Source organism: Taudactylus pleione, unplaced genomic scaffold (assembly GCF_031769625.1).
Source record: "Taudactylus pleione unplaced genomic scaffold, aTauple2 ptg000436l, whole genome shotgun sequence".
NCBI classification, from domain to species: domain Eukaryota; kingdom Metazoa; phylum Chordata; class Amphibia; order Anura; family Myobatrachidae; genus Taudactylus; species Taudactylus pleione.
In genome coordinates, this window is record NW_028284838.1 from 12,083,447 (window position 1) to 12,107,479 (window position 24,033).

Sequence of the window (24,033 nt, forward strand, 5' to 3'; positions counted from 1 at the left end):
TCACTGGATCTGAAGGTTGGAAGGAAGGAGAGGCATAGTAGTATTATTATTACAGAAGATGGAGCTCCTAAAGATCTTCATCAGTTTAACCACTTAGCTGACAATTTTCTTTTCCTAAAAACGAGGTCAGAAATGGTCATTTTTTTAAGTTTAATAAAAAAAATTTTTTGAAATATTTAAAAAAAATATATAGCAAGGGCTGTTTCTCCCCCCCCCCCCCATAATGTCTATAGGCCTCCATTGTAAAATCACCCCCCCTATCAGAAATAAGCCCCCCCAGTGGCAAAAGATCCCCAGCATTATCACTTACACCCCCCTCACCCCCAGTGTCATTGGGCCCCCACTGTGTCACTACCCCACTAACAAAAAAACCTTTGTGGGCAAGCAGCCCGCCGCCAGTGCCAAAAGATGACACCCCCCTCCCCACTGTCATAGCCCTGGCCCCTCACCTTATTGCGGAGCGTGTAGCATGCAACACAGAGTGTACAGACCAGTCTCCTCTGAACAGGAAGAAGCAGAGGGGCTGATGTGTGGATATCAGTAATCAAAGGGGAATTTCAGATCCCCCTCCAGCGGGCCTACTGAATTGCCGATTGCATTCTGGGGTGCATAAAAACCATGTGATGTTGGGGACTGACTATGACCGCCGACGTCATACTGACTGTTATACAATGCCAGTGAGTTATTTAAATAAAAATAGTAAAGTATTCTAGTTCCACTCAGGTGGGAAATCAGATTTTATTTTAATGTCATGTGTTATAAAAATTATTTAACTTTACACAAGTATATTTACTTTCTACATTGATATAATTATGTTTAGATCTTCATAGTACAGTGGATAGGTACATATGAATATTTATAAGCATTTTGCCCATAGTGCAGATATTTCCAGAGAAAATATACAAAGTTGAAAACCATAAAATATACTCTCTACCGGAGAGGTTCTGACAGTTAGAACAATATACTTTGTCTTTATGTAAACACTAGCTGATGCTTGTAGCAGATCACTAGGCTGTATTATAAATACCTAGAATATCATTATGGTTTCTTCCTTTTGTTTTTGTAAGTACACAGTTATTAGCTGTAGTGACTCAGTGACCAGTGTAAATCTGCACCTTACACAGAAAATGGTGAATTAGTTTTGTGCATCACTGGGTGAGGTGCTGTTTCTCAGCAGGATGTGACATAACCGTAAAGCACACCGCCATCTGCATAACTAGTGTAAAGGCGTCCAATATGCATAGCAATGTGTATACATGGAAATACTGCACCACTAATCTGCCTTTATGAGGCCAGAAGATGAGGAGTTCATGAGAAATGAAGGTGCAGATAGAGGGGGAAAAACAAAAACATGCACAAATTGCTGGGTCACATCCAAGTTTTCGTGTCCAGAAAGTCCTAAAGCATTTGTTACCTAGCAGCTTCATATATTGAAGTACTTTGTACATATCTTTTTAATTAGCATTGCAGCCTCAGCAGCTAATAGTAGGCAGCAATTAGTCCATTGCTAGAGACTTCAAATACTAAAAAAAAGGAAATAGGCCTAAGGTATTGTCTATCATCATAAATGGCTGTGACAAGCAAGTAGCAATTCTTCTCCTGACTGTATTGCAGCCACATGTTATGCCAACCTACGATCACACAGTGTTCCTTTCCCTGGTGTCCCGTTCCATGCTGTGCTGCAGCTGCACCACTACACTTTCTGTATTGTGCTCCTCATCACTGCTGTCAATTTCATCATCATCATCATCATCCTCCTCCTCCTCAGACGAAGATTCTATTATACTCTGCTGTGAGTGAGATTCAGATATGGCTCCAAATGACTGAGTGCTGGCAGATGCGACAGGTCGGAGCAAAGGTGTATTCTCAGAAGCCTCATTTTCTTCCTGGCTGCTGTCTGAATCAGACTCGGAATCTCCTTGGGATGGGACCACCTTCTGCTTGCAGACTGGACAAGTCTTCTTTGTTTTGGTTAACCATGGGTCAACGCACTTGCAGTGATAGGCTAGCCGGAGAAAAACATGTGTATTGAGAAGTTTGGTAAAATGAGCAATGTGACATGCTACCCCATTGGCAGTACACTATTGTCCTCTGTTATCAGCCAATTAAAATCAGCAATAAAATCTGCTATAGCTTAATATCAAGTCTTTCTGATAAGCCCCTGAAATGGCATGAGGATAATATAACTACTCTATAGATTCCAGAAATAAATAATGTGTGTTTTCCTCACCATGTGAGCAGGGTAATATCCGTAGCTTATCTCCCTCCTCGTACTCATCCAGGCAGACAGCGCACACGTCATACTCATCCCCTGTAATGCACATCACATTTTCATTGTATTCTGCAGCCACTAATTCAGTTAGTTATCCATTAGCAACATCACACAAGTTAACCAAAAATGTGACAAGGTAATTAAATTTCAACAATGCAAACATATTATACATGGCCAGTGTCACGGGGACTAAATATAGATGACTGCGGAGTACTAGGCTGTCTTTGTTACATACTTTCTTCCTGATTCATTACAGATGGTAAAGTAGAATTTGTGCAGCATCTAAATATTTACACATCTGAGATCTGCTCACCAGTGGGAGGTGTTAATGTGACCCTCGCGTTACCGTACAAGGAGAAGTGGCCGTTCCCCTGACTGCTCCGGACCAGAACTTCTTTCTAGACCTTATGAAGTGTCTATATAGAAGCCAGGCAATGTAGAAATGCATATCAAGTCATAATGTAAATGTTCCTCAAGTCCCTGAGTCCATATTTAAAACAATCACTGGCTGAACTAGGGAATGCCACTTCTAGGTCTGCAGTTAAGGGATGGTGAGGGGGTGCTTAGGAGGTTAAAACAGGAAGGGCGGCCCCTACCCAAACGTTGCTATTAAGCAAGGGACAGAAGATTGTATAGCTGGGCCTAAGAGATGTTAAAACGTTTCCCTGTGCTGCAAGAGTGCGTGAAAATTGATCGTGAAGTTACATTTGTTATGCAGCAGAATGCAAGTTGTAGTTTTGTGTCATTGTGCTGTGTATAGGAAAAAAAGCGCTATTGCATGTTACTAATGGATCTAGGTTAGCTAAAGCTTGTGGTCCGTTCTCTGGGCCTGATTCAGCAAGGAAAGCAGCTGCTTACACGCACGTAGACGATTGTTGCTGCGCATGCAAATGCTTCACTGCGATCGCAGAGGCTACGCAGACCCATGGCAGAGTGAGTGACAGGAAGTACTGTTTGTTGGTGGGGACCCGGGGGGGACGCAGGTGTGCCTGTGCGTTGGGACGGCATTGCAGGGGCGTGCATTAATCATCCACAGCGAAACCATACGCACAATGAGGCCTCATAGCATGCGCTGAAGTAAGAAATTCATGGGTGAGGTCTGATCTGCCTTAACTGTGCGTATGGGTCCGATGTTACTCGATGTTATCGATTGTTTAGCTATGTTGTCAAAGTATACAGATGTAAGTATGGGGAAGTGGGCATCCTTATGTCAGACTGCAATCGCAATGCGAATGCAGACATTTACATATCACCGCTGATATTAACAACTGCGTTGCATGCATATAAGCAGAATAACGATCCATGCTGAATCAGGCCCTCTGTCAGCAGGTACTGAATGCATTGCTTCAATGCCTAAGCCATCTGCTCCTACACAGTCCATTTCTATCTGCAGGCATCAGGCATGCACAATGCATAACACAGGTATGTCATAGGAAGGTATCCGAGTTATACCAATTAGGGGAGGAGTGTGCAGAAAACACAAACATAACTATAACCCCAAATAAGGTCTATTGAATGCTTTTGGATGGTCATAAGCATTGGCCTCCTGAACCAGAGCTTATTTAGCTTAATACAGGGCTTTTTGTCACAACCAATGAAGTGAGCTACACCTGTGCAGGTTATGCTGGGTTCCTGTGATCTTTATTTCCCAAGAAATATGTGAACAAGCATACTTGCCTTATTTCCAATATTAAATCACAATGCATTCATTCAAATTTTAACTAAGCCGACTGTGAAGTTAATATGGGTTTTCCAAAAACTGGATAAACGCAACACAGAGTGGTGCAGGTGTTACTGTACTCTTACTCGCTTCTCCATAAAAACAAACCCGAAATCTGCAGCCGCAGAAACGTTGGTGTGCAGCCCATATCTAACAAGATCTTGTTAGCAGAGCACTTCATGGCAAAACATCAATGAGACGCTTAACAGATTACAGCAGAGTTATTCTGAGGAGAGACACAAAAAAAAAAATGCAGGAGTCCAAAATGATTGTTGTTCAGCAAAGCTGAGAGGGAGCGGCCAGGAGGAGAATGCCATTCCAGAATGCAATGAATTATGAATGCATTAAATTAATTAGGAACAGTTAATGTGAAGTCCTTCTCATAAGTACATTACAAGTAAGAGATTTAAAATAGTTTCCTTAGAAAAAAAAGATGCAATATAGCACCACACAGGCACCTCAGGTGCAATATAGCACCACACAGGCACCTCAGGTGCAATATAGCACCACACAGGCACCTCAGGTGCAATATAGCACCACACAGGCACCTCAGGTGCAATATAGCACCACACAGGCACCTCAGGTGCAATATAGCACCACACAGGCACCTCAGGTGCAATATAGCACCACACAGGCACCTCAGGTGCAATATAGCACCACACAGTCACCTCAGGTGCAATATAGCACCACACAGTCACCTCAGGTGCAATATAGCACCACACAGTCACCTCAGGTGCAATATAGCACCACACAGGCACCTCAGGTGCAATATAGCACCACACAGTCACCTCAGGTGCAATATAGCACCACACAGGCACCTCAGGTGCAATATAGCACCACACAGGCACCTCAGGTGCAATATAGCACCACACAGGCACCTCAGGTGCAATATAGCACCACACAGTCACCTCAGGTGCAATATAGCACAACAGTCATCTCAGATGCAATACAGCACAACAGTTATACAGAACATCTGGCTATACGCCATTCACCTACCTTTCTTAAATTTGTGAATTGTGAGTTTTTTCAGCTGATCTTTGCGCAGTCTGTTCCTCCTGGCCCTGTGCCGGTCCTGCACAAACTTGGTGATCTATATTTGGATAAGAGAAGAACAAAATACAGATATGAGGTTTTTTTTTTTAGTAATAACACATTGAAAGAGAATAATCTAAAGGTGGCTACACACTAGACAATATTTTGCAAAATTCGTCCGATTTCGATGAAACAGAAAGAAAATTCATGCAAAATGTGGAAATCATGATAACGACGCGCTTACCCGCGCTTCGCCCGCCGTATCTTCAGACCGTGCCTGCTGCAGGTAAGACTTGCCAATCTCGTACACGATTTTGTGAAGATCATTCATGTTTTTGTACTCACGATCTGTCATCCGATCCGTGTCACTTGACAGACATCTAGCCGGCCTTGCCCAGTCTCCATTTTGTGCAGCATCGTGCTTTGGAAGGATGAGGACGCTGGCACACCCGTTCGCACGCTCTTCTAATTTAGTAAGTATATAGATAAGTGAAGCTGACCACCAATGTATCCACTGACCTCCAAGATTATTGCAAACCCTGACCACCAATTAAAAGCACGACCCACTGACCACCAAGTGTTCCCGTCCCTTGCCACCTGTTTGTCAACGCATGTGCCACTGACCACCAATGTTTATAAATACAAGACCCACTGCTCACCAATGTGTGCCCACCCCTGGCCACCTATGTGTCAAAGCATGTGCCACTGACCAATGTTTATATCATGTATAATAACCCTGACCACTAAATGTATTTGGTGGACTACGGTAGCCCAAAATAGTGTATATAAATTTGTTTTTAAAAATAACAGTTATAATGCAGATTATAAATATATTCAAATAATGAATGTATTCTAATTAAACTATTTTAAAAGCCAAAAAAAAAAGTCAAAATGAAAAAGGCTATAAGTACCATTAAAACATACAGCAAAATTAAAAATACTATAAAAAAAACTAAACTATTTAAGTAAGATCACGTAAAATAATTTTTTCTTTAATTAAATGGACATTTGTGAAAAATCTTTGGTTTTTCTCATAGTCATGTCTTTCGATAAGGAGGGAGATTTCATTATTGGCCTCCTGGAGATGTACCAGTCCCACGAATGTCTGAATGTCTCTCGAGGGTTAGCTGTCGGGGACCATGCCAACAAAAATAAAAAGTTATTGGCTTTGGCCAAATTTCGTAGCCAGTACTACATCGCCACATCAGTTCCATGGGTGAGGCGGAAGATCCAAAACCTCAGGATCGTTTTTGTGAAGGAACAAAAGAAAGTTGAGGAGCCCAAGAGGTCTGGAGCCGATGCTGAGGATCTGTACAACCCCACCTTGTGGTACTACAATTTAATTTCATTTGTTCTGGAGCAAGAGCCTCAGCGAGGGTCAGCAGTCTTGATGGCCGAGCGAGAGGGAGAGGAGGTGGAAGCCGAAGATGTCGGCGAGACGTCAGAGGCAGGGCTTGGTAAGTAGAGACACAGTAACACCATGTTTTTTTTTTTTTAAATCGCATATTTTCTTGTCCCCAAATGTCCACTAATCTTCATCAGCAGGGACATGCGAGAGTGACTGTCCCAACGATAGGAATCCATCACCACAGAATACAGGATAGAACATAGTATTGAAGAACTTTGTTAAGCCAGGCAAAACAAATAAAAGCAGAGTACAATAGCAATGTACTGCGTTCAGGAGGTATGCACCAAGCCTCACTAGTCACAGAGCAGAAGTGCACAGACCTAAAATGGCGCCTGCTTTATATACCCCCTAGTTATGCCCGTCCAGTATTTAAATTTGTCTGAAATCTTTAAGATAATAGTCAGGTGTTTTGGTTATCTAATGATATATCGTGCACGATCTAAAGATTTAGAAATTGTTAACGATGCACGATAAATCGTTAGATCACTGGTCAGATTGTACACTATTTAGCAACATATGTCCTGGAGTGCCATGAAGAGTTCAAAGGAAATCGTTCACGATATCGCACCGTGAGCACATCATCTAGTGTGTAGGCACCTTTAGTAATGGAACCTAGTTACATTATAGATCTATTATATAATCCTGTACGATGTCTATCTAGAGCACGCAAGCTGGGCACCATACACTAGCCCCACAATCCCCACCCCTGGGGGGTTTCAAAGTTATTGGAAAGCTTCCCCGCAACAGCCCACTCTCTGAGGCTTGCGGCAACGAGACCCTACCACAAGGGCCTCGTTGCAAGCCCGATGGTCTTGACCATCGCGACCATCATCATGGCCGCTCGCTATAGCTGTGGGTGGTCACCCACAGCTATGCGAGCGACCAGGAGGCAGTTCTTAAAAAAAAAAAAAAAAAAAAAAAATGACTGGCCCGGATTCAGAGCGAGCGCTCTGTCAGAACAACACAACACAAACTGTCAATGGCAAGTACGAATTAAGATTCTAATTAATAAAATAGTTATATAGAGTTGAAGTAAACAGCTACTAGCCTTAAGTGTATTTATATTGGGTGCAGACTGTGCAGTACATATAGGCCACTGGGTCCAGAAGTCCCCTGCACCGCACACCGTGCACCCATAGTATACTTACCTTGTGCCAGCAAGCTGGTTCCTTCCCCTTCATGGCGCCATTTTCCAGGAGCCTTTGCTCTTTTGAGTGCATGTGCCATCTTCCAGATTATCATTGGGAAGATGGCGCCGCAGAGGAGGAGGGACCCGCCTGCTGGCACAAGACAAGATGCTGGGCTTGGGACAAGGCCCGCTGCTCACGGGTCCCCTCAGGTATTGATACGCCACTATTAGCTATAAAATAAATATAGGGAACCTGTACAGACAGATATTCAGGTGAAACAGTGAGTAATAATCCTAAATTATGATGCAACATTCACTGAAAAACTCCACAAATGGCAACCAACACTATACAATGGGGTTGGGTAGGCTTTGTCAACAAAAACATTGCAGACAATGTACTTGTTGGCACCATAATATCGACCCCCTTAAAATGCCAATTAAAACACATTAATTGCTATTGTCTGTCTAACTGTAAACCTGCTGTTTAAGTAGTATGCTCACATTTAGACTGCCGACAGCGTTAAAATGCTTTAATTACCATAATAACAGAGTCGAGATCTGGTGCCAACAAGAACATTGTCTGCAATGTTCTTGTTGATATTATGACCGCATGCCTACAGATGTGTTCTCACTTACTGGTCGTCCATACGCCATGCAGCGCAAGATGAATTCAGACGCAAATGGCGCACATCAAACTGATCAGTGTACGCCAGCAATGTAGTTTTGTTTTATCTATGCGAATAAGACGCACATTATGAGTGTGAAAGAAACTTAGCGCGGCCGAGAGGCATGGGACCTGGCGCTACAAGAGGGGCTATTTGGTGCAACTGAACCAGATGGAAGAAAGGACACATCTGTATATACTGTACTAGGAATCGCCATAAATAAAAGGACCCAAATATAAGGAATAGAATGGAACCATTGCCTATCTTCTCATACATAGATCCTTACTGAATCTAACATATCTTTGTGTTTCACATGTAACAGATATTTATAAATGTCCAGGAAATATTGTGGACATTTAAAAATATTCTATTGGAAAAAAAAAATACTCAGAATCAACTTTAGGACCCTTACCCACTGGCGCTCTGTGGACCTAACCCCAGGACTATGTGTTTGCACAGGTGTCCAGAACACACGTGGTGCAATGCTTCTCCCAATACTAGTAACTGAACAATTATTTCAATAAGTTTTCCAGTATGTGTTCTAGATATAGCAAAAAAATCGATGTAAAATAAGCTGTGTATACCCTATACCCTCCCCTGGGACGTTCTAATTATGTAACAGCTGCATCCTCATGAATAATGACCACACCACATAACGGCTACCACCACTATATGTGTAGGTGACCAGAGTGAACAGACAGTGCTAGCTAGATCTAGTTCTGTATCACAGATATGGTTCCATTCTTCAAACAACATTATGACCAATACAAACAAACAGTCTGAGCTGTAATACATACCATAAAAATGACAATTAGCACCAGACAAATCCCAACTATTATCAGGAATGGTATCAAGTAGTACTCCAAAGGCAGGGTGACTTCCGGGATTAACACAAGATATGCACTGTGCAAAAAGAACAGCAAAGACGGTGGCTGGTTAGAAGGAAATGGTACACACATCCCGTACACAGGCGTCTAGCCCTCTCAGGCGCCAAGGAACAACTGCAATTTGTTACCTCCACAAGAGCCCCGGGAATTGGGCTTTAAAGCCTGATTGCGATAATCATAGGGGAAAGTCATCTAGGATTATTTTACATTTCTCCCCATGATCACTGGTACTTTATTATTAAGCAAACAAATATATGGCAGCAGCAGATTTATTTATGCTTATTCCTTTATCATTTGTATAGTTTGTCAGTTCTTTATGCCAGATGCCCACTTATTTAGCAGCATGTGGATTTAGCAATTTAGGATGTATTAATGGAGGAGGTCATAGGACAGAACAATGCTATATAAAGCCCTGATCACAGACACAGAAAAGCTCTTTTTACAGCCAACAAAACTGTGCTGACATATACCATCTATATGATTTCCTCACAGTACTACTGAAACAGAACAAAATGTTTGCTATAATAATAAACAATTCTGCTTTGAGAACTACATTTAAGGGTATTAAAGTCTTTGGTTTATGTGTATGGAAACTGCATTACCCGGTAGCGGATTTGTTTTTGTTTTTTCTAATGAGGTTTTCTTGGGGAAGGAACCTTCATCTCACTCTCATGGAGAACGCAGAATGCAGCAGTAAGAAGCAGAATATCCTACCCCTTCTCCCAGGTGAATTCTTCCTGCAAAATCCGCGCTGAAGACTCCCCGATAAACACTGATGGAATGTCAATTTTCTTTAGAATGTCAACTGAAACACATAAGAACATTCAGAAATGAGACAACATACACCTTGTTTTAAAAATAGCAATTCCTACTAACACAGGGATATATAAAACTAAAATATACAGGAAAAAACTAAAGTATGCCATCTATTTTCTGTACCTTCCCTGTCCTCTTCTCCCCTTGCATTATTTACATTTCTTAGTAAAGGATTTACAAAATAGTAATTATATAAGGTGGTTTGCATGTTCCCCTTTGCTTAGCTTCACAGGGGAGATTTATACGTACCATCATTGGATCCCATGCTGATGAGGTCATCAGAGTCCACATTGTAAATGATAGCTGCCTTGTATCCTGCCCTCTGTGCATTCAACACCTATGAAGAAGAGGAATGGCCAGTCACCTAGTATTTCTCACACACACACACGTGGGAATAGGTCTGACTGCATAAACAATGATTCTGTCACACAATTTCCAGCTGTTATATCTAAGAAATTGTTTTTCTGCCTTGGCGAAATGAAAAGAGCTCTATGCAAAGCAACAGTGCCCAAACAAACATGCAGGGATATTTATGTGCACATACATAATGTAGGACTATGCATAAAAGTAAATACAATGCATCATTGTAGAGTCCATTTACTTCATTACACATCCATTTGTTTTTGTATTTTATGCGGATATATTCCCGAAGAGGTAACGCAGCTTGTTAGATCTGTCCAGACATACAGCACTACACAAGTATGCTGTGAGGACGCCACAGATAATACTGGTCCCCAATAGTCGTCTAAGTTTTGCTCTACAACTTATTGTCATGCATGATTTGTTCATATGGTTCAGTCCAATTTTACTGAGCTCTGGAGTATGTTGGTGGGGTCTTCTAAAAGACCAGTCATACTGTCTGCAGGCATCTCACATATGCTGTGTCACTTATTTCCATTTCAAAAAGGTAGCAGAACCACTGTAAGAGGGGCTAGTAAATTACTCCCAAGCAGTGTTTCCCAACTCCAGTTATCAAGTACAACAGGTCATGTTTTCAGGATATCCATCTGTGTTAACAGGTGGGATAATTTGTCCCAGCAAAATATCTGTATATTAACTCACCTGTGCATAATTAAAAGAATCCTGAAAACATGACCTGTTGGGGGTATTTGAGGACTGGAATCACTGCTCCGAAGGACCTTTTATATTAAATCCTGGCATGTAACAGGAAACGACTTCATACATGACATGTTGCAATGTACATAGCTAAACGGTTACTAGCTTACACAGACTATTACGACACTTTTTCCCTTTTATTGGATATTTATGGCATCTGTCTTAGACGGACCAGTCATGGCAGCTATATCTATTTACTTATGAACACAGGCACATTTATCATTTATTCCTTTAACATTTGCAACTCATTTACTTTTCACTCTGTGAAATAGATCTGCCTGGTGTTAGACATGATAGTGATACAGTGCAGAGATGTTGCTATTTACACTACATGAGGTCACATAGCAACACACCAGCAGGAATTCTACTAGTCAGACAGCTCGGGGAATGTGTATAGCGTTACCTTCCCTACAGTCTAGTGCTGCCAACTGGTGGAAAATTAGCATTTTCTTAAATGAGCTGAAATGTAAATTAACAGAGGCTGGTTCTAACCCAGACAACGTCTATGTGGTTTTGAAGTAATAAAGCACAAAAACTTGTATAATGCTGTGTTAACATTATGCCATATTTCACCCAAGGGAGTGTTTGGGATAAATTGTACGGGTTTGGTGGCACGGAGCGATCAGGTCTCGCCCCTCCTATGCTGATTAACGGGAAAGTAGGAAACAAAATGCACTGAAGCCATGGTATGCCATATCTTATCATATATAGCAACAAATATACAGCCAAACTTGCTTCATGGCTTCTTCCTTTGGGCTCCATTTACTAAGCCTTGGATGGAGATATATTCATTGTAAGTCCCAGCTAATCAGCTTCTAACTGCCATGTCACAGGCTGTGTTTGAAAAAGGACAGTTAGGAGCAGATTGGTTGGGACTTTCTCTGTTCATTTTATCTCCACCCAAGGCTTAGTTAGTAAACTTCAGAGCGCATTATAGGTTATGCCCAGTACAGGTTGAGTCTCCCATATCCAAAATGCTTGGGATCAGGGGTATTTTGGTTATTGGAATATTTGCATACCATAATGAGATATCTTGGGAATGGGACCCAAATCTAAACACAGAATGCATTCATGTTTCTATACACAGCCTGCAGGTAATTTTATACAATATTTTTAATCATTTTCAGCCTTAAACAAAGTCTGTGTACATTGAACCATCAGAAAGCAAAGGTGTCACTATATCAGTCAAATGAAATGTACTAAGCTCTAGAAAGGGTAGCTTGCACCAGATAGCCATCTTTAGATGGAGTTAGCCATTGTAGCCTTGGGGCTACATTACCACAACTTGTTCAGGGAGTGCAATCCGAAGGATTCCTCTCTGCCAGCAGGCGCTTGCACGCGTGGAACCAGTGTCCCTGCAAGACATGTTCAGTACATTCCCATGAAAACAACAAGAAAAACATGTCCTATTGCCGTGATTTGTGGCAATAAGAAATGAAAGTTTTGGGGTAAGGCGGGACATAATAAACATGTCCACTAATTACTTAGTTACTAAGTTGAATGTGGCTTTTCACATAACCCATAGTCCAAAGTTTTATTAGGCTAGTTTAAAGAAGATGCACTCAGTTTAAGCGTAAGAGAAAGACCAATTTCGAAATTTATGTATTAAACAAGATGCATTATAGAGTAGTGTTTATATTTAACTAAATCTGCCCATCGCTCTCCCTTTCCTTCATTTGCAGCAGGCTGCTATGTTAGGAGGGGGCTTCTCTGAGCAGAAAGCGTTAGTATTGCAGAGTTGCTGTGCAGAAATAGACTGTGTGAAATGGTTGATCAGTTCCCTGATCAGGGCCATGTACAGTCACATACCCACTGATGTTATTTTCTTGCAGTATACTAGCGTGTCTAATGCTAGCACACTACATGCAAGTCTAAAACTAGGTACACACTGGACCAAAGCCGGGACGACATATCGCCTACATCGCTCACTGTGTGCGCATGTTTGCGCACTCCCACAGTCGCTAGCGACATTCGCCAGGTTTGATGTACTGCACATCGCTAGCGGCCAGTGCATTGTTAATAAATTACGTATCAGTGATTGTTACGTCGTTCATTAAAGTCGTCCAGTGTGGACGCACAATCACTGTTGACGGGCATTCGTTTCCGATTTCAGAACAAATGCCCGTCGCTCCAGCTTAAGTCTGAAAATGCAAAACATTGTTTCCAATGTCCCAGAACTATCTGTGGGCTTGTGGAGGAGCACAAGTGTCAAGATCTGATATCATTTGTGATGTTACCAAGATGTTAATGGTCGAATTGGACAACACTGGGTACAGTTAAAAGGTACAATGCCTTATAAAATAAAGTATTTTCTTTAACATAAATCACAATCTTATCTGCAAGAAACACGAAGTTGTTTGTTTCTTAAGTGTTTTGATACAAGCTGTAAAAAATGATGTACAGTTTGCAAAGTGCCATGCTATCAGACCCATCCACGAGGCCCAGGTACTGAGGGAGTGTGGCCAAATCTGGGAGGCCTTGGCCACGTCCCTCCCCACCAATAAAATGTCAAATTCTATGTGCAACATGCTGCAAAGTGGTACATTTCACCCCTCAGTAGCTGGCTTAGGCCCCTCAAAGAGACTCAGGCAATTAGTACCCTTCTCCCCAGGGCCGGCTCGAGGAGGGGCCGCGCCCTGTGCAGACAGGGACTCAGAAGTTCCTTACCCTGGGGGTGTGACCTAATCACCATAGGTCACGAATCTAAATGATGCTATCTGGGGGTGTGCCCGAATGGCACACCTCCCATTTAACGTCAAGCTGGGGGGCCAGCCGATCACTCCTTCAGTAGCTGGGCTGCCCCCAGCCCTCTCCCTGCACGGCATCCATTCCTCATGTCTTGACCACCGATGGGACACTTCAGGCCGCGGGGAATTGCCCGAAAAACAGGACTGTCCCACTGAAATCAGATGGTTGGGAGGGGTGCGCCTTCTCTATGGGGTGGTGCCCCTGTTCAACCACAGTGGTCGAATGTGCCTCGAGCCAGCCCTGCTCCTCCCCCACAGTAACATGATGTAGTGAGCAGACGACATTTAATTCATAGTATACCCACCCGATCCCCCTTCTGCCATTATGTAACCACGAAGAAACTTGAATACTGACTGGCTCAGCTTATGATCAGGTGACACTCTCCTGGGAACAAGCAGAATCAAAATGACACTTTATGCAATAGCAGCTCCAGCAATCTGATCTTTTGCTCAATTTTATGCAGGGTGCAAAGACTATTTAAAAAAAAAAAAAAAAAAAGCAGACATCTAGGAGTGATTTTAAATTTAAAGCAAATATTGTCCCAAGATTACAGAGTGCCTTTAAGATCTGATATGCAACAGCCATGTTTTATGGACTTGCTCAATAGATACTTGGAACAACATAGTTAAATAAAAAAAAAAAAAAAACAAGAAAAACATTTGAACTTCCAAACTGCATAAAAGAATTTACATGTTCTGGATGTGCATTATTATTCTTTGGCAACACTAATAAATGGTAAAACGGTTCCAGGAAAGTGTTTAAATAGGAGCTTGTGGACAAAGGCCAGAATTCCTGGAATTCCATGGGCTGTCTGATGGCAGGAGTCCCACCTAAAGACAGGCCACCCAATGAATTTCAAACATCAATGCTAAAATAAAAAAGTGCGTCATTAACTCCTCTCTTCATACTAAAGCTGTGCAGATGAAGGTCATGCACAGCAAGAGAAATAACATGAGAACAGTGTACATGTACATAATACATTTTGAAAAGCCCTTAATATTGATCATATATGCCAATTTTGGGTGTGGTATAGGTGTGGCATGATGTGTCGATATGGTCATAATCAATAGCGCATGGGTTTGAGTATCCAGAACCCCCCCCCCCGACAGACGAGAGAGCGGGCACCATGTTTAAGCCCCGCCAACTCATAGCAAAATGCTGCGATTTACAGGTCAATGAGGAGGAAACAGAGTCAATATTATACAATTAGATTTGTGCAATTTTGGCACTGCCACCTCACAATTGACTTGCGAATCACGGTATTTTTCCAGTTGGTGCGGGAGGGGGGTGGGGGGTGGGAGAGGGGCGGGAGACAGAGCGCAGGAGACAGAGCTCCCGTGCCTGTAGAATTGAGCCGATGACTGAGCTGGAAAAGCCCCGGGCTCTCAAGACTGATGTTTCAAGAGCCACGCCGTCAAAGACAGACGACCCAGGTCCGGGTGTAGGCAGGGCCCCTGCGACAACAGGTCCCGACGTTAAGGCAGAAGAAACAGACAGTCGATGGATAGACTCAGAAGATCGGAGTACCGGGGACGTCTGGGCCAAGCTGGTGCCACCAGCAGAAGCGTGCCGCCGTCTTCTTTGAATTTCCGAAGGACCCGAGGCAGCAAGGCTATCGGAGGGAAGAGATACGCTAGTTGAAATGTCCATTTCACTGACAGCGCTTCCACTAAGGTTGCGCCGGCGTCTCTTGTCCTGGATCCGTACACTGGCAATTTGCAATTGTGAAGGGAAGCCATGAGGTCCACCTCCGGCAGTCCCAACTTGTCGACGAGCAGTTGAAAGACCTCTGGATGAAGGGACCATTCCCCGGGAAGCACGTCGTGACGGCTGAGGAAGTCCGCTTCCCAGTTCAGAACTCCTGGAATGAAGACTGCCGAGATGGCGGAAGGTGGCACTCCGCCCAGGACAGGATGTGTGACACCTCCGACATCGCTGCTCGACTGCGAGTCCCTCCTTGCCGGTTGATGTACGCCACTGTGGTGGCGTTGTCGGACTGAATTTGTTCTGCTCTTCCGTGAAGAGCGTGACCAGACAACTGGAAGGACCTGTACACGGCCCGAAGTTCGAGAATATTGATGGGAAGAACCGCTTCTTCCACTGTCCAACGTCCCAGGTGAAAGAGGACCCAACACCGCCCCCCAACCCCGAAGACTGGCATCCGTCATGAGAAGGACCCAGTCCGGGATCCAAAAGGGGCGGCCCTTGGTGAGATGAGTTGTCTCCAGCCACCAGGTCAATGATGGGCGCACCTCCAGAGGCAATACAAGCATTTGCGTCCTGAATCTGTGAGGCAACCCGTTCCACTTGGATAGAATCAGCCTCTGCAGGAGCCTGGAATGGAATTGGGCATACTCCACCATGTCGAATGCCGACACCATGGACCCTAGAACTCTCATTGCCGAGTACACTGATACCTCGGAACTCTTTAGGACAACTGCTCACTCGCAGTTGTAGAGAGGCAACCTTCTCCGGAGTCAGGAAGATCCGTTGCTGACGGGAGTCTAGAAGGGCTCCCAAATGAACCATCCTCTGATGGAATGAGAGAGGACTTCTTCCAGTTTACTACTCACCCGTGCATTTGGAGACAAGCGATCGTCAGGTGCAGATGTAAAAGGACCTCCGGAGAGCAGCCCAGCAATAGAAGGTCGTCTAGATACGGCAGAAGCCGTATACCTTGGTTGCGCAGAAGTGCCGCCATGACAGCCATCACTTTTGTGAACACCCTCGGAGCCGTGGAAAGACCAAAGGGTAGAGCCTGGAACTGGTAGTGAAGATGTTGTATAGCAAACCTCAGATACTGCTGGTGTGAAGGGGCAATAGGAACATGGAGGTAGGCGTCCTGTATATCCAGGGAGACCATATAATCCCCTGGTTCCATAGCCAGAATGATGGAACGAAAAGTTTCCATCCTAGGCACTTTGAGTTACTTATTCAAAGATTTCAGGTTGAGAATGGGCCGATATGACCCATTTGGTTTCGGAACCAGAAATAGAGAAGAGTAGTAACCCGGTACCGCGTTGAGATGGCGGAAATGGAACAACTACCCCTGCTTTCAGCAAGGACTCTATGGCTTCCTGGATCAACAACGCCTTGGTCTTGTCTAGGGAAAGGCTCGTGCAGAAGAAATGCTGAGGGGGTCTGTTCCAGAAGGACAGGGCATACCCCTGGGAGACCACTTCTTGTACCCAAGCATCCGTGGTTGTATTGCACCAGCATTGGGCGAAGCGAAGTAGTCGGCCTCCCACTCTGGGATCCCCCAGAGAGAGGCCCGTCCAATCAGGTTAAAGGCTTATCTTTTAGTGTTCCAGGCTTGCTTTTTTGGTTTAGGGGCAGTCTTGTTTGACGACGATCTCGGGAAAGATTGACCCTTGGACTTACCCTGAGTCCGAAAGGACCGAAAGGCTGAGGTTTAGAAGGTAGCACTTTTGATGAGGCGAGTGACGTGAGAATCCACGGCCGGTGGAGTTTCCCACTTCTTGCAATGACTAGCAGGAAACGCATAACTAGTACTGAAAAGTTTCTGCGGCTGAAACCTCTTACTAGGTGACTGCCAGGCCTCCGCCATATGATCAGTCAGTTGGTCAGATAAAGGAAAAACAGACGACGTCACCTTCGCCTGCTTAAAGTTTGAATATTTGGACTTAGGGGCCCGGAGCATTATCCTCAATATCTAAAATGGAGCGCACCGCCCACAATAACGCTGGGACATTAATGGTAGACCTCGTCTCCACCTCCTGAGCAGGGGAATCTGAATCAGAATCCTCATGCAACTCGCCCTCATCCGAGGAAGCATCTGAGTCTGATAACTGCGCAGACTGTGATGACGGAACAGTGCGTTTTGACGCCTTGTGAGGCTTGTCACAACGCAGTATGGATTGAAAAGCCGAAGAGGAGCCGCCAAACTCTGTACAGAATTGGAGAGCACATCGACCCACGGGGGATTAGCTTGTGGGACACCTTGAAAAGGGATGACTGACTGCTTTGTCATAGGAGGAGACTGCACATACATAGGGAACCCCGCATATGGATGAACTGTCTGAGGCCCAGGGGGAGACTGCAACAATTGTGGTACACCTGGAGAAGAAGAGATGGCTGGTTGTGGTAAACCCCTATGGGGGAGGGAGATCAGAATCGCCAGACGGTACACGATGGAAACCAACACTTGAGAAAACATCGCCCAAGGTGGATCTGGTCCCGACGTTGCGGGATGAGAGGAACCTGGTAACAGACGGCACCTGGCACACACACCATCATGTGCTAAATCCTCCATACTCCCCACTGTAGCGCAGCGTCTACAAGTGAGCAGACTGGGAGCCACCGAGTGCTCAACTTCATCAGATATGCTAAACAACAGATATAACGATATATACCCAAAGATATATAGCAAAACAATCCGGGAAGCTAGCACTCCCAAGTGTGCAGCACACAAGCACACAACAGTATGTGACAGACCTCACAAATACGTGAATTTATATATGCGAGATCCTTGAAAAGCCATTCCCACACACACCTGCCAGGGCTGGAGGAGAAGGAAAGGGATAGGAATAGACTGACAGTAGAAATACAGCAGATACAGTCAGCACTAGCAAAAAGTCACATACCATGCAGAAAGTAAAATCTGCACTTTTGTCACTACAATCAACCTCCCAGATTCAGTGTCTGGGAGGGCTATAGCGCTGTGTACACTAACCTTTAGAAGGAGAGAGGTACACAGGGGGATCGACCACACAGCACCGGAGAGATCTGTGCTGCCCATCCTTACAAAGATAGCCGACGGAGACCTCAGAGGAGGAGTGGCCGCCGGTGGAAGCAGCTCAGTGTCGCCAGTGCACATGAGGAAAGGCGCGCTGAGCTGAGGGGAGGAGCCGCTAAGCAGGGACGGCTGTTGGTCCCTGGTGGTCTAGTGGACCGGCGGGGTATGCCTTAACGGGGGAGCCCGCCGTCACTGTACTAGCGCCTCCGGTCTATCCCCAGAGACCGGAGGCTAAAGACTGCATAAAAGGTGCATACACGCGGGTCACTGCAAGCAGCGACCCGTCGCTTACCTTAACCCCGTCTCGTCCGGCAGCAGTCCAGGGAGAGCCCAGAGCCTGTGCTAGTGCAGGCTTTGAGGTCCCGCCGCGGCGCCAGCGGGGATGGAGGAGCGGCAGCTTAGACGATCCTAGACGATCCAGTCTAAAGCTGCCGCTCATAAAAAGTAAAAAAAAAAAAATTAATTAAACTAAAGATAAGCTTAGGGGCTGCCCAACAGCCCCTCTGCCTAGGGTGACCCGACTCCGGCCGGGCACCAACTAAAACTGAGGTGCCTGTGGCTGGGGCGAGGTATATAGGACGATGGACCCAGTGCATCCTGGGAGCAGCAAAGCTTTAACTGCGTGGTGCCCGTAGATCCAGATCCAGCTATACCCCAAGGTCAACCCTGTGGACCCCCTATGGAACCTGAAGTAGAAATGACAGATAGGAGCTGAATGGTTGGTACTCATCACTCTCCTCTTTTTCATGATTTATTCCACATCCCACTGCGAGGCAGCCATTTTGGGCCTACTACATAGGTTGACATGAAATAGGGAGTTTGCAGCATAATAAAAGGAAGAAGCAGAGTCCTTATATACCCATCAGTACCAAGTATTTTTTTCATCCCACCCATGGGCGTACCAGTCGAGGCAGCCATTTTGGGCGCACTACTAGGGTTACAATGTGTGCGAAAAGCCATACAAGAAACTAAGACACATATATTGTCACTGAGACATGTAATATTAATTGCACTGAATTAATAGCTCCACGTGTTGTTCATTCTGCCCAAGAAAGAACCATCTGAGGCAGCCATCTAGGGCGCACTGCGTAGGTTACATCTGGCAGGGTGTGCAATTAGCGGAAGTATAACATCCAGATGGACAGAAAAAGATTACAAAAAAATTAAAGAGAAGCTGAATAAAAAAAGGCATAAAAACGGCAGTATTAAAACAATGGTAAAGTTAATCAGCAACTAAAAATATTGGGAGTAAACGGCAACAAGCCTCAGCACGCGGACTGTGCCTTGTGTCTCCCAGAGCAAGGTGACTAGTAAAATAGTCAGTAAAATAAGAAAACAGTTTATATAAACAGACTGTGCCAGATTAGCAGAGCCCTGTACCCTTAGTGCTGTTGTACATTACCCTCTCAGATTATTAGCACAGTAATGTATTCTACACACTAGAAGGAGATTTAATAAGCCGCACAGGAAAGAATCTAAAGTAGGTTGGATGTATAAGTGTTAATTGAACTGCAATTTAACAATGTGGTTTAGGGTCATTGTAAACACATCTTGTGTGATGCAAGACAACTGTATGCGGAAAGTTGCTGATCTGTAAACATTTCCACAGAGACCAAGGTTATTATTTAGGATCCCGAGAGAGATGGAACGTTCCAAAGCATCTTCATGAGTAAAGAGCTACAAAAACCATCTGGAATCAATGCAGCTTTCACATACAATAGCCAGTATGGCATCTCTTGTCGACATTCATTATGTTAACATGAGAATGTCAAAATGGTTGTAATATTGACATTGATCATGCCAATACTGATGTAATGTTGACTGTGTGCTTTTTGTCTATTTCTATCTATCCCTAATGGAAATCTCAACATTATGACAACGTTGATATGTCGACATCATCAATTTGTTTGGCTAAAGAGGTTTGACTACATTTGATCCCAGAAGAGGCCATTCTACCAAGAGAGCCTTCTGTGGACCAGAATGGGTGACACTGGTCAACAGGTTGCAGTGACAGAAGATTACACACACTGCCAAATCTTCTGTCAGGTATGGAACGGTAATAAGTAGCTATATACACCTATCAGTCACGCTAATCTATTTCAAGCAAAATAAGCTGATGTTAAGCTAGTTTATTTTATTTGGCCCCATTGACTGAAGGTAGTGTCTTCCAGCCATGTCCGTTCCCCCAAAGCAGCAACACTACAAGTGTGTGGCCAATTCGCCCACACTCCTGGCTGATTAGACATCAGATGTGACCACGGACCAGACAATGTAATGCCACATTTATGTATATATTTGTGGATTCTACAACAGTTTACAATATCCGATTCCAGCATTAGTATTTGAGAGGCCCTACACTGCAATCAGACAATGCTAACTGGACCATGGTGGTGAATGGAATGTTTCATTAACATGGCAACTTCCCACCACTTTGCAGTTGTTCCCATTTTACAGCACTGGCCCACTCCGGGCCTTCCTGTACTGAACAGAACGCTCACACAAGCATAAAACAACTATGTCTAGAGGAAAATATACGCTGTTCCATCACAGATGCAAATAGATTGGAATAGCAGCCAGATTCCATACCTTTTACAGTAACACAGAAGAAAGAGGTCACACTATGCATTCATAAAAGTATGCGTCTTGATTTAGGGAAAAATTGTTTTCAGAGGAGCTTCTCAGATACGTACATCTACAGTTATCAGTCTTTGCTGCTCACACTGAGGACCTCCGAACAGCACATACCATACAGTTATGTAAGCACTATATAACAAATGCATCGCAGTGAACATTCTTCCCAACCCATCATTCAATGAGGTCCACACCATCTTCCTCTTGGAACAAAAGAAGTGTCCCAAGCTTGTCCCCTCTCATAGACTGATTACTTGGCTAAACCTTCATTTCACAATGATGGTTGAGGCGGTGACTAATAGATTGCAGGTGATTCTACGCAAACTATTCTCACAATTGGGCTTCACACCTATCAGGCATTCTGTTAAGGGTGTCAGAACAGCTAGAGTATCTGTCTCACAGAAGTAGTCTTGGCCCAATTCAATAAATATATTTATACTTCCCTAACAACCACCCTCAACACACCTGTGTTGCACCAATTTCCACATATTTAGAAGTACAAGCCAAGGATGTCCACTGTCAACCCTATTTTGTAATTCAAACAAAACAAAGAGAATTGTAACAAAATAAACATTTGCCTACACTATTTTGTTGATCATTTCCATATTTAAAATTTGTCAGTGTGACTGCCAACCTCACGTGTCCCTTTTGCGCCCAAGATTGCCCTGCTCAGCTACAGTACTTCCTGCTCTGAGCTGCATGGCCCACACTCTGCTGTGCTCTGTATACAGTATAAGGGAGAAGGGAGGAGGAATACTATCACAGGGGGATCAAAGGCCACAGGGGTATTAGGATGATCAAGGTATGTGCTAGAGACACCCACATGGTAGAGCTAGACTTCCCCAGACATTTTTCTAAATAAATTATAGAATGTTTTTGAATAAATATTTACCCAATTCATTAATTAAAATAAGACATCAATTTCGGGGAATTTTGAAAAACAATATTTGCCAGTTAAATGGTTAATGAATGGATATGAGAAAACACCCTTAACTGTGACCCAATTTACTAATACAATCAATATAATCCCATAACACAAACATCTGCCATACATCAAGCCAAACATTACGCCAAGGCCACCACTAGCAGCTTCTTGCTCTCTCTGCTGATTAGTCTGATTATTTCAATTCCCTTCTGTTCCTTCCCTATACCTCTAATGGAGGTAAAAGCTATCTTTACACATTACAGAGATGGACTGTCTGGAACTCCAACAGTTTATGACAGTAAAGACTGAAATACTTCTCACAGAGCAACCAAAAAGCCATCTGGCAGAATAGCCCAGGAGATCGATGACATATCCCCATCTCACAATGCCTCTCACAGGGCTCCAGTAGTGGAATCAGACCACTGATCCTGAAAGAAAAGCAGAACCAGGGAAGGGAATGGTGGTGGATTTGGTAAACCTTCGAAATGGAGGCATCCACAAGCATAGGATGCGCCTACTGAGCTGCAACCTCACTAGGAGGAGAATAACTGCCCAAATACCCTCATACACATATATACATTTACAGTCTGGCCTTGCCCACGTTTGAGTAACCAGTTCTAGAAGGAGGGAACAAAACCAATGGAATTACTGTATACTTAAAATAGGGAGCATCGTAAACCTCTGGGATGTACAATGCCTGGTGCACCACCTGAACCCACACAACTACACCCTGCTGACCAAAGGTCTCATACTTAAATTGAGAGGAAACCAAGTCAGAATCGAGAGGAACTTTCATCCCATGAGGATGATGAAGTGTTAGACTCATCCAAAGCCTGAAGCACCGGAGGTCACTTATGCTTGGGAGATCTTTGCAGAAAAACACAATCTGTCCTTGCACTGACTCTGCCTTTGTAGAACAATAGCAGAAAACACAAGCAGAAAAAAGAAAATTAACCTGCAAGACAATCCAGAGCCCAGTAAACCTGGGGGAATGAACCATTCAGAAAAGCCGTAACGCAGGTGTCCTAAGGCGAGCTCAGGGAGGACAGAAACCTCCCATGGAGCACCATGTCTGGGACCTCAAAGCAGACATGGTAAAGTAGTGAGTGCTGGAGCTCCTAAAAAGGCTGCTGCTTCTGACAGGCTTTTTATTACCGTGCGAGGCCCTGCCAGGGAGGAGGTTCATGAGGAAGGAGTTCACACTAAGGCCCTGATTCAGAGCCGGACACTCTTTCAGAGCGCTCGCTCTGAATCAGTGCTTTTTTTTTTTATTGGAGCCGGCCTCCTGTCCGCTCACTAAGCTGCGTCTTGTAGTGAGCCCAGGAGCGACGGAGCTGCTGGGGCTCGCGCATGTGCATGCCGGAGCAAGCTCTGGCATGAGCAGCAGGGGACCATCGACCCACTTGCGAGCGAGCACTCGCGAGCGGGTCTGAATCAGGCCCAAAGTCCCATCTAACCTGGCCCCTAGACTAACAGTGGAGCATGAACTCCTTTTGGACACAGACCCCTGGTCCCAGAGCCTACCGCAGCTTAAAAGGAAAAACACCTCCCTCAGGATGTTTGAGGACATGCAGCCGCTGCACAGGAGACTGGTCACTTTCTTCCCTGACAGTGGATCTGCTCCTGGAGTCAGCAGGATCACCCATAGGATCTCACACAGCCATCAGCTCTGTGTGCAAGTTCTATACAGCAAGCTGCAGTGGTAAGAAGTGCAGTCCACAGCAAACAATTAAGTTGAAAATAAAACTAAAAGTAAAGATGTAAAGCAGCAGAGAAGTAAACTGAGTTCTCCTAGCAAGCATTAGGTATAGAGGGAGAACGGACACTCCTCCTACACACCCTTATACCCATTGGGAGGATTAAGACAAAGCGGAGAAATGGCCTCAAGTCACCCAGTTTACAAACGCAAACAGGGTGCATATAGAGGC

At 44.3% G+C, this 24,033-nt stretch overlaps 1 protein-coding gene across 1 annotated transcript in view; it reads right to left on the bottom strand.

The window, feature by feature from the left end:
* Positions 1-719: 719 nt before the first annotated feature.
* Positions 720-24,033, bottom strand: part of RNF13 (ring finger protein 13) — a 60,643-nt gene continuing 37,329 nt past the window's right edge. The window contains exons 4-9 of the mRNA XM_088447714.1: positions 10,179-10,266; positions 9,828-9,918; positions 9,024-9,129; positions 4,989-5,082; positions 2,231-2,311; positions 720-2,005 (exon numbers count right to left, since the gene is read on the bottom strand). Coding sequence (XP_088303840.1) covers positions 1,638-2,005; positions 2,231-2,311; positions 4,989-5,082; positions 9,024-9,129; positions 9,828-9,918; positions 10,179-10,266 — 828 coding nt within the window. The 3' untranslated portion in view covers positions 720-1,637. The remainder of the gene's footprint in view (positions 2,006-2,230; positions 2,312-4,988; positions 5,083-9,023; positions 9,130-9,827; positions 9,919-10,178; positions 10,267-24,033) is intronic.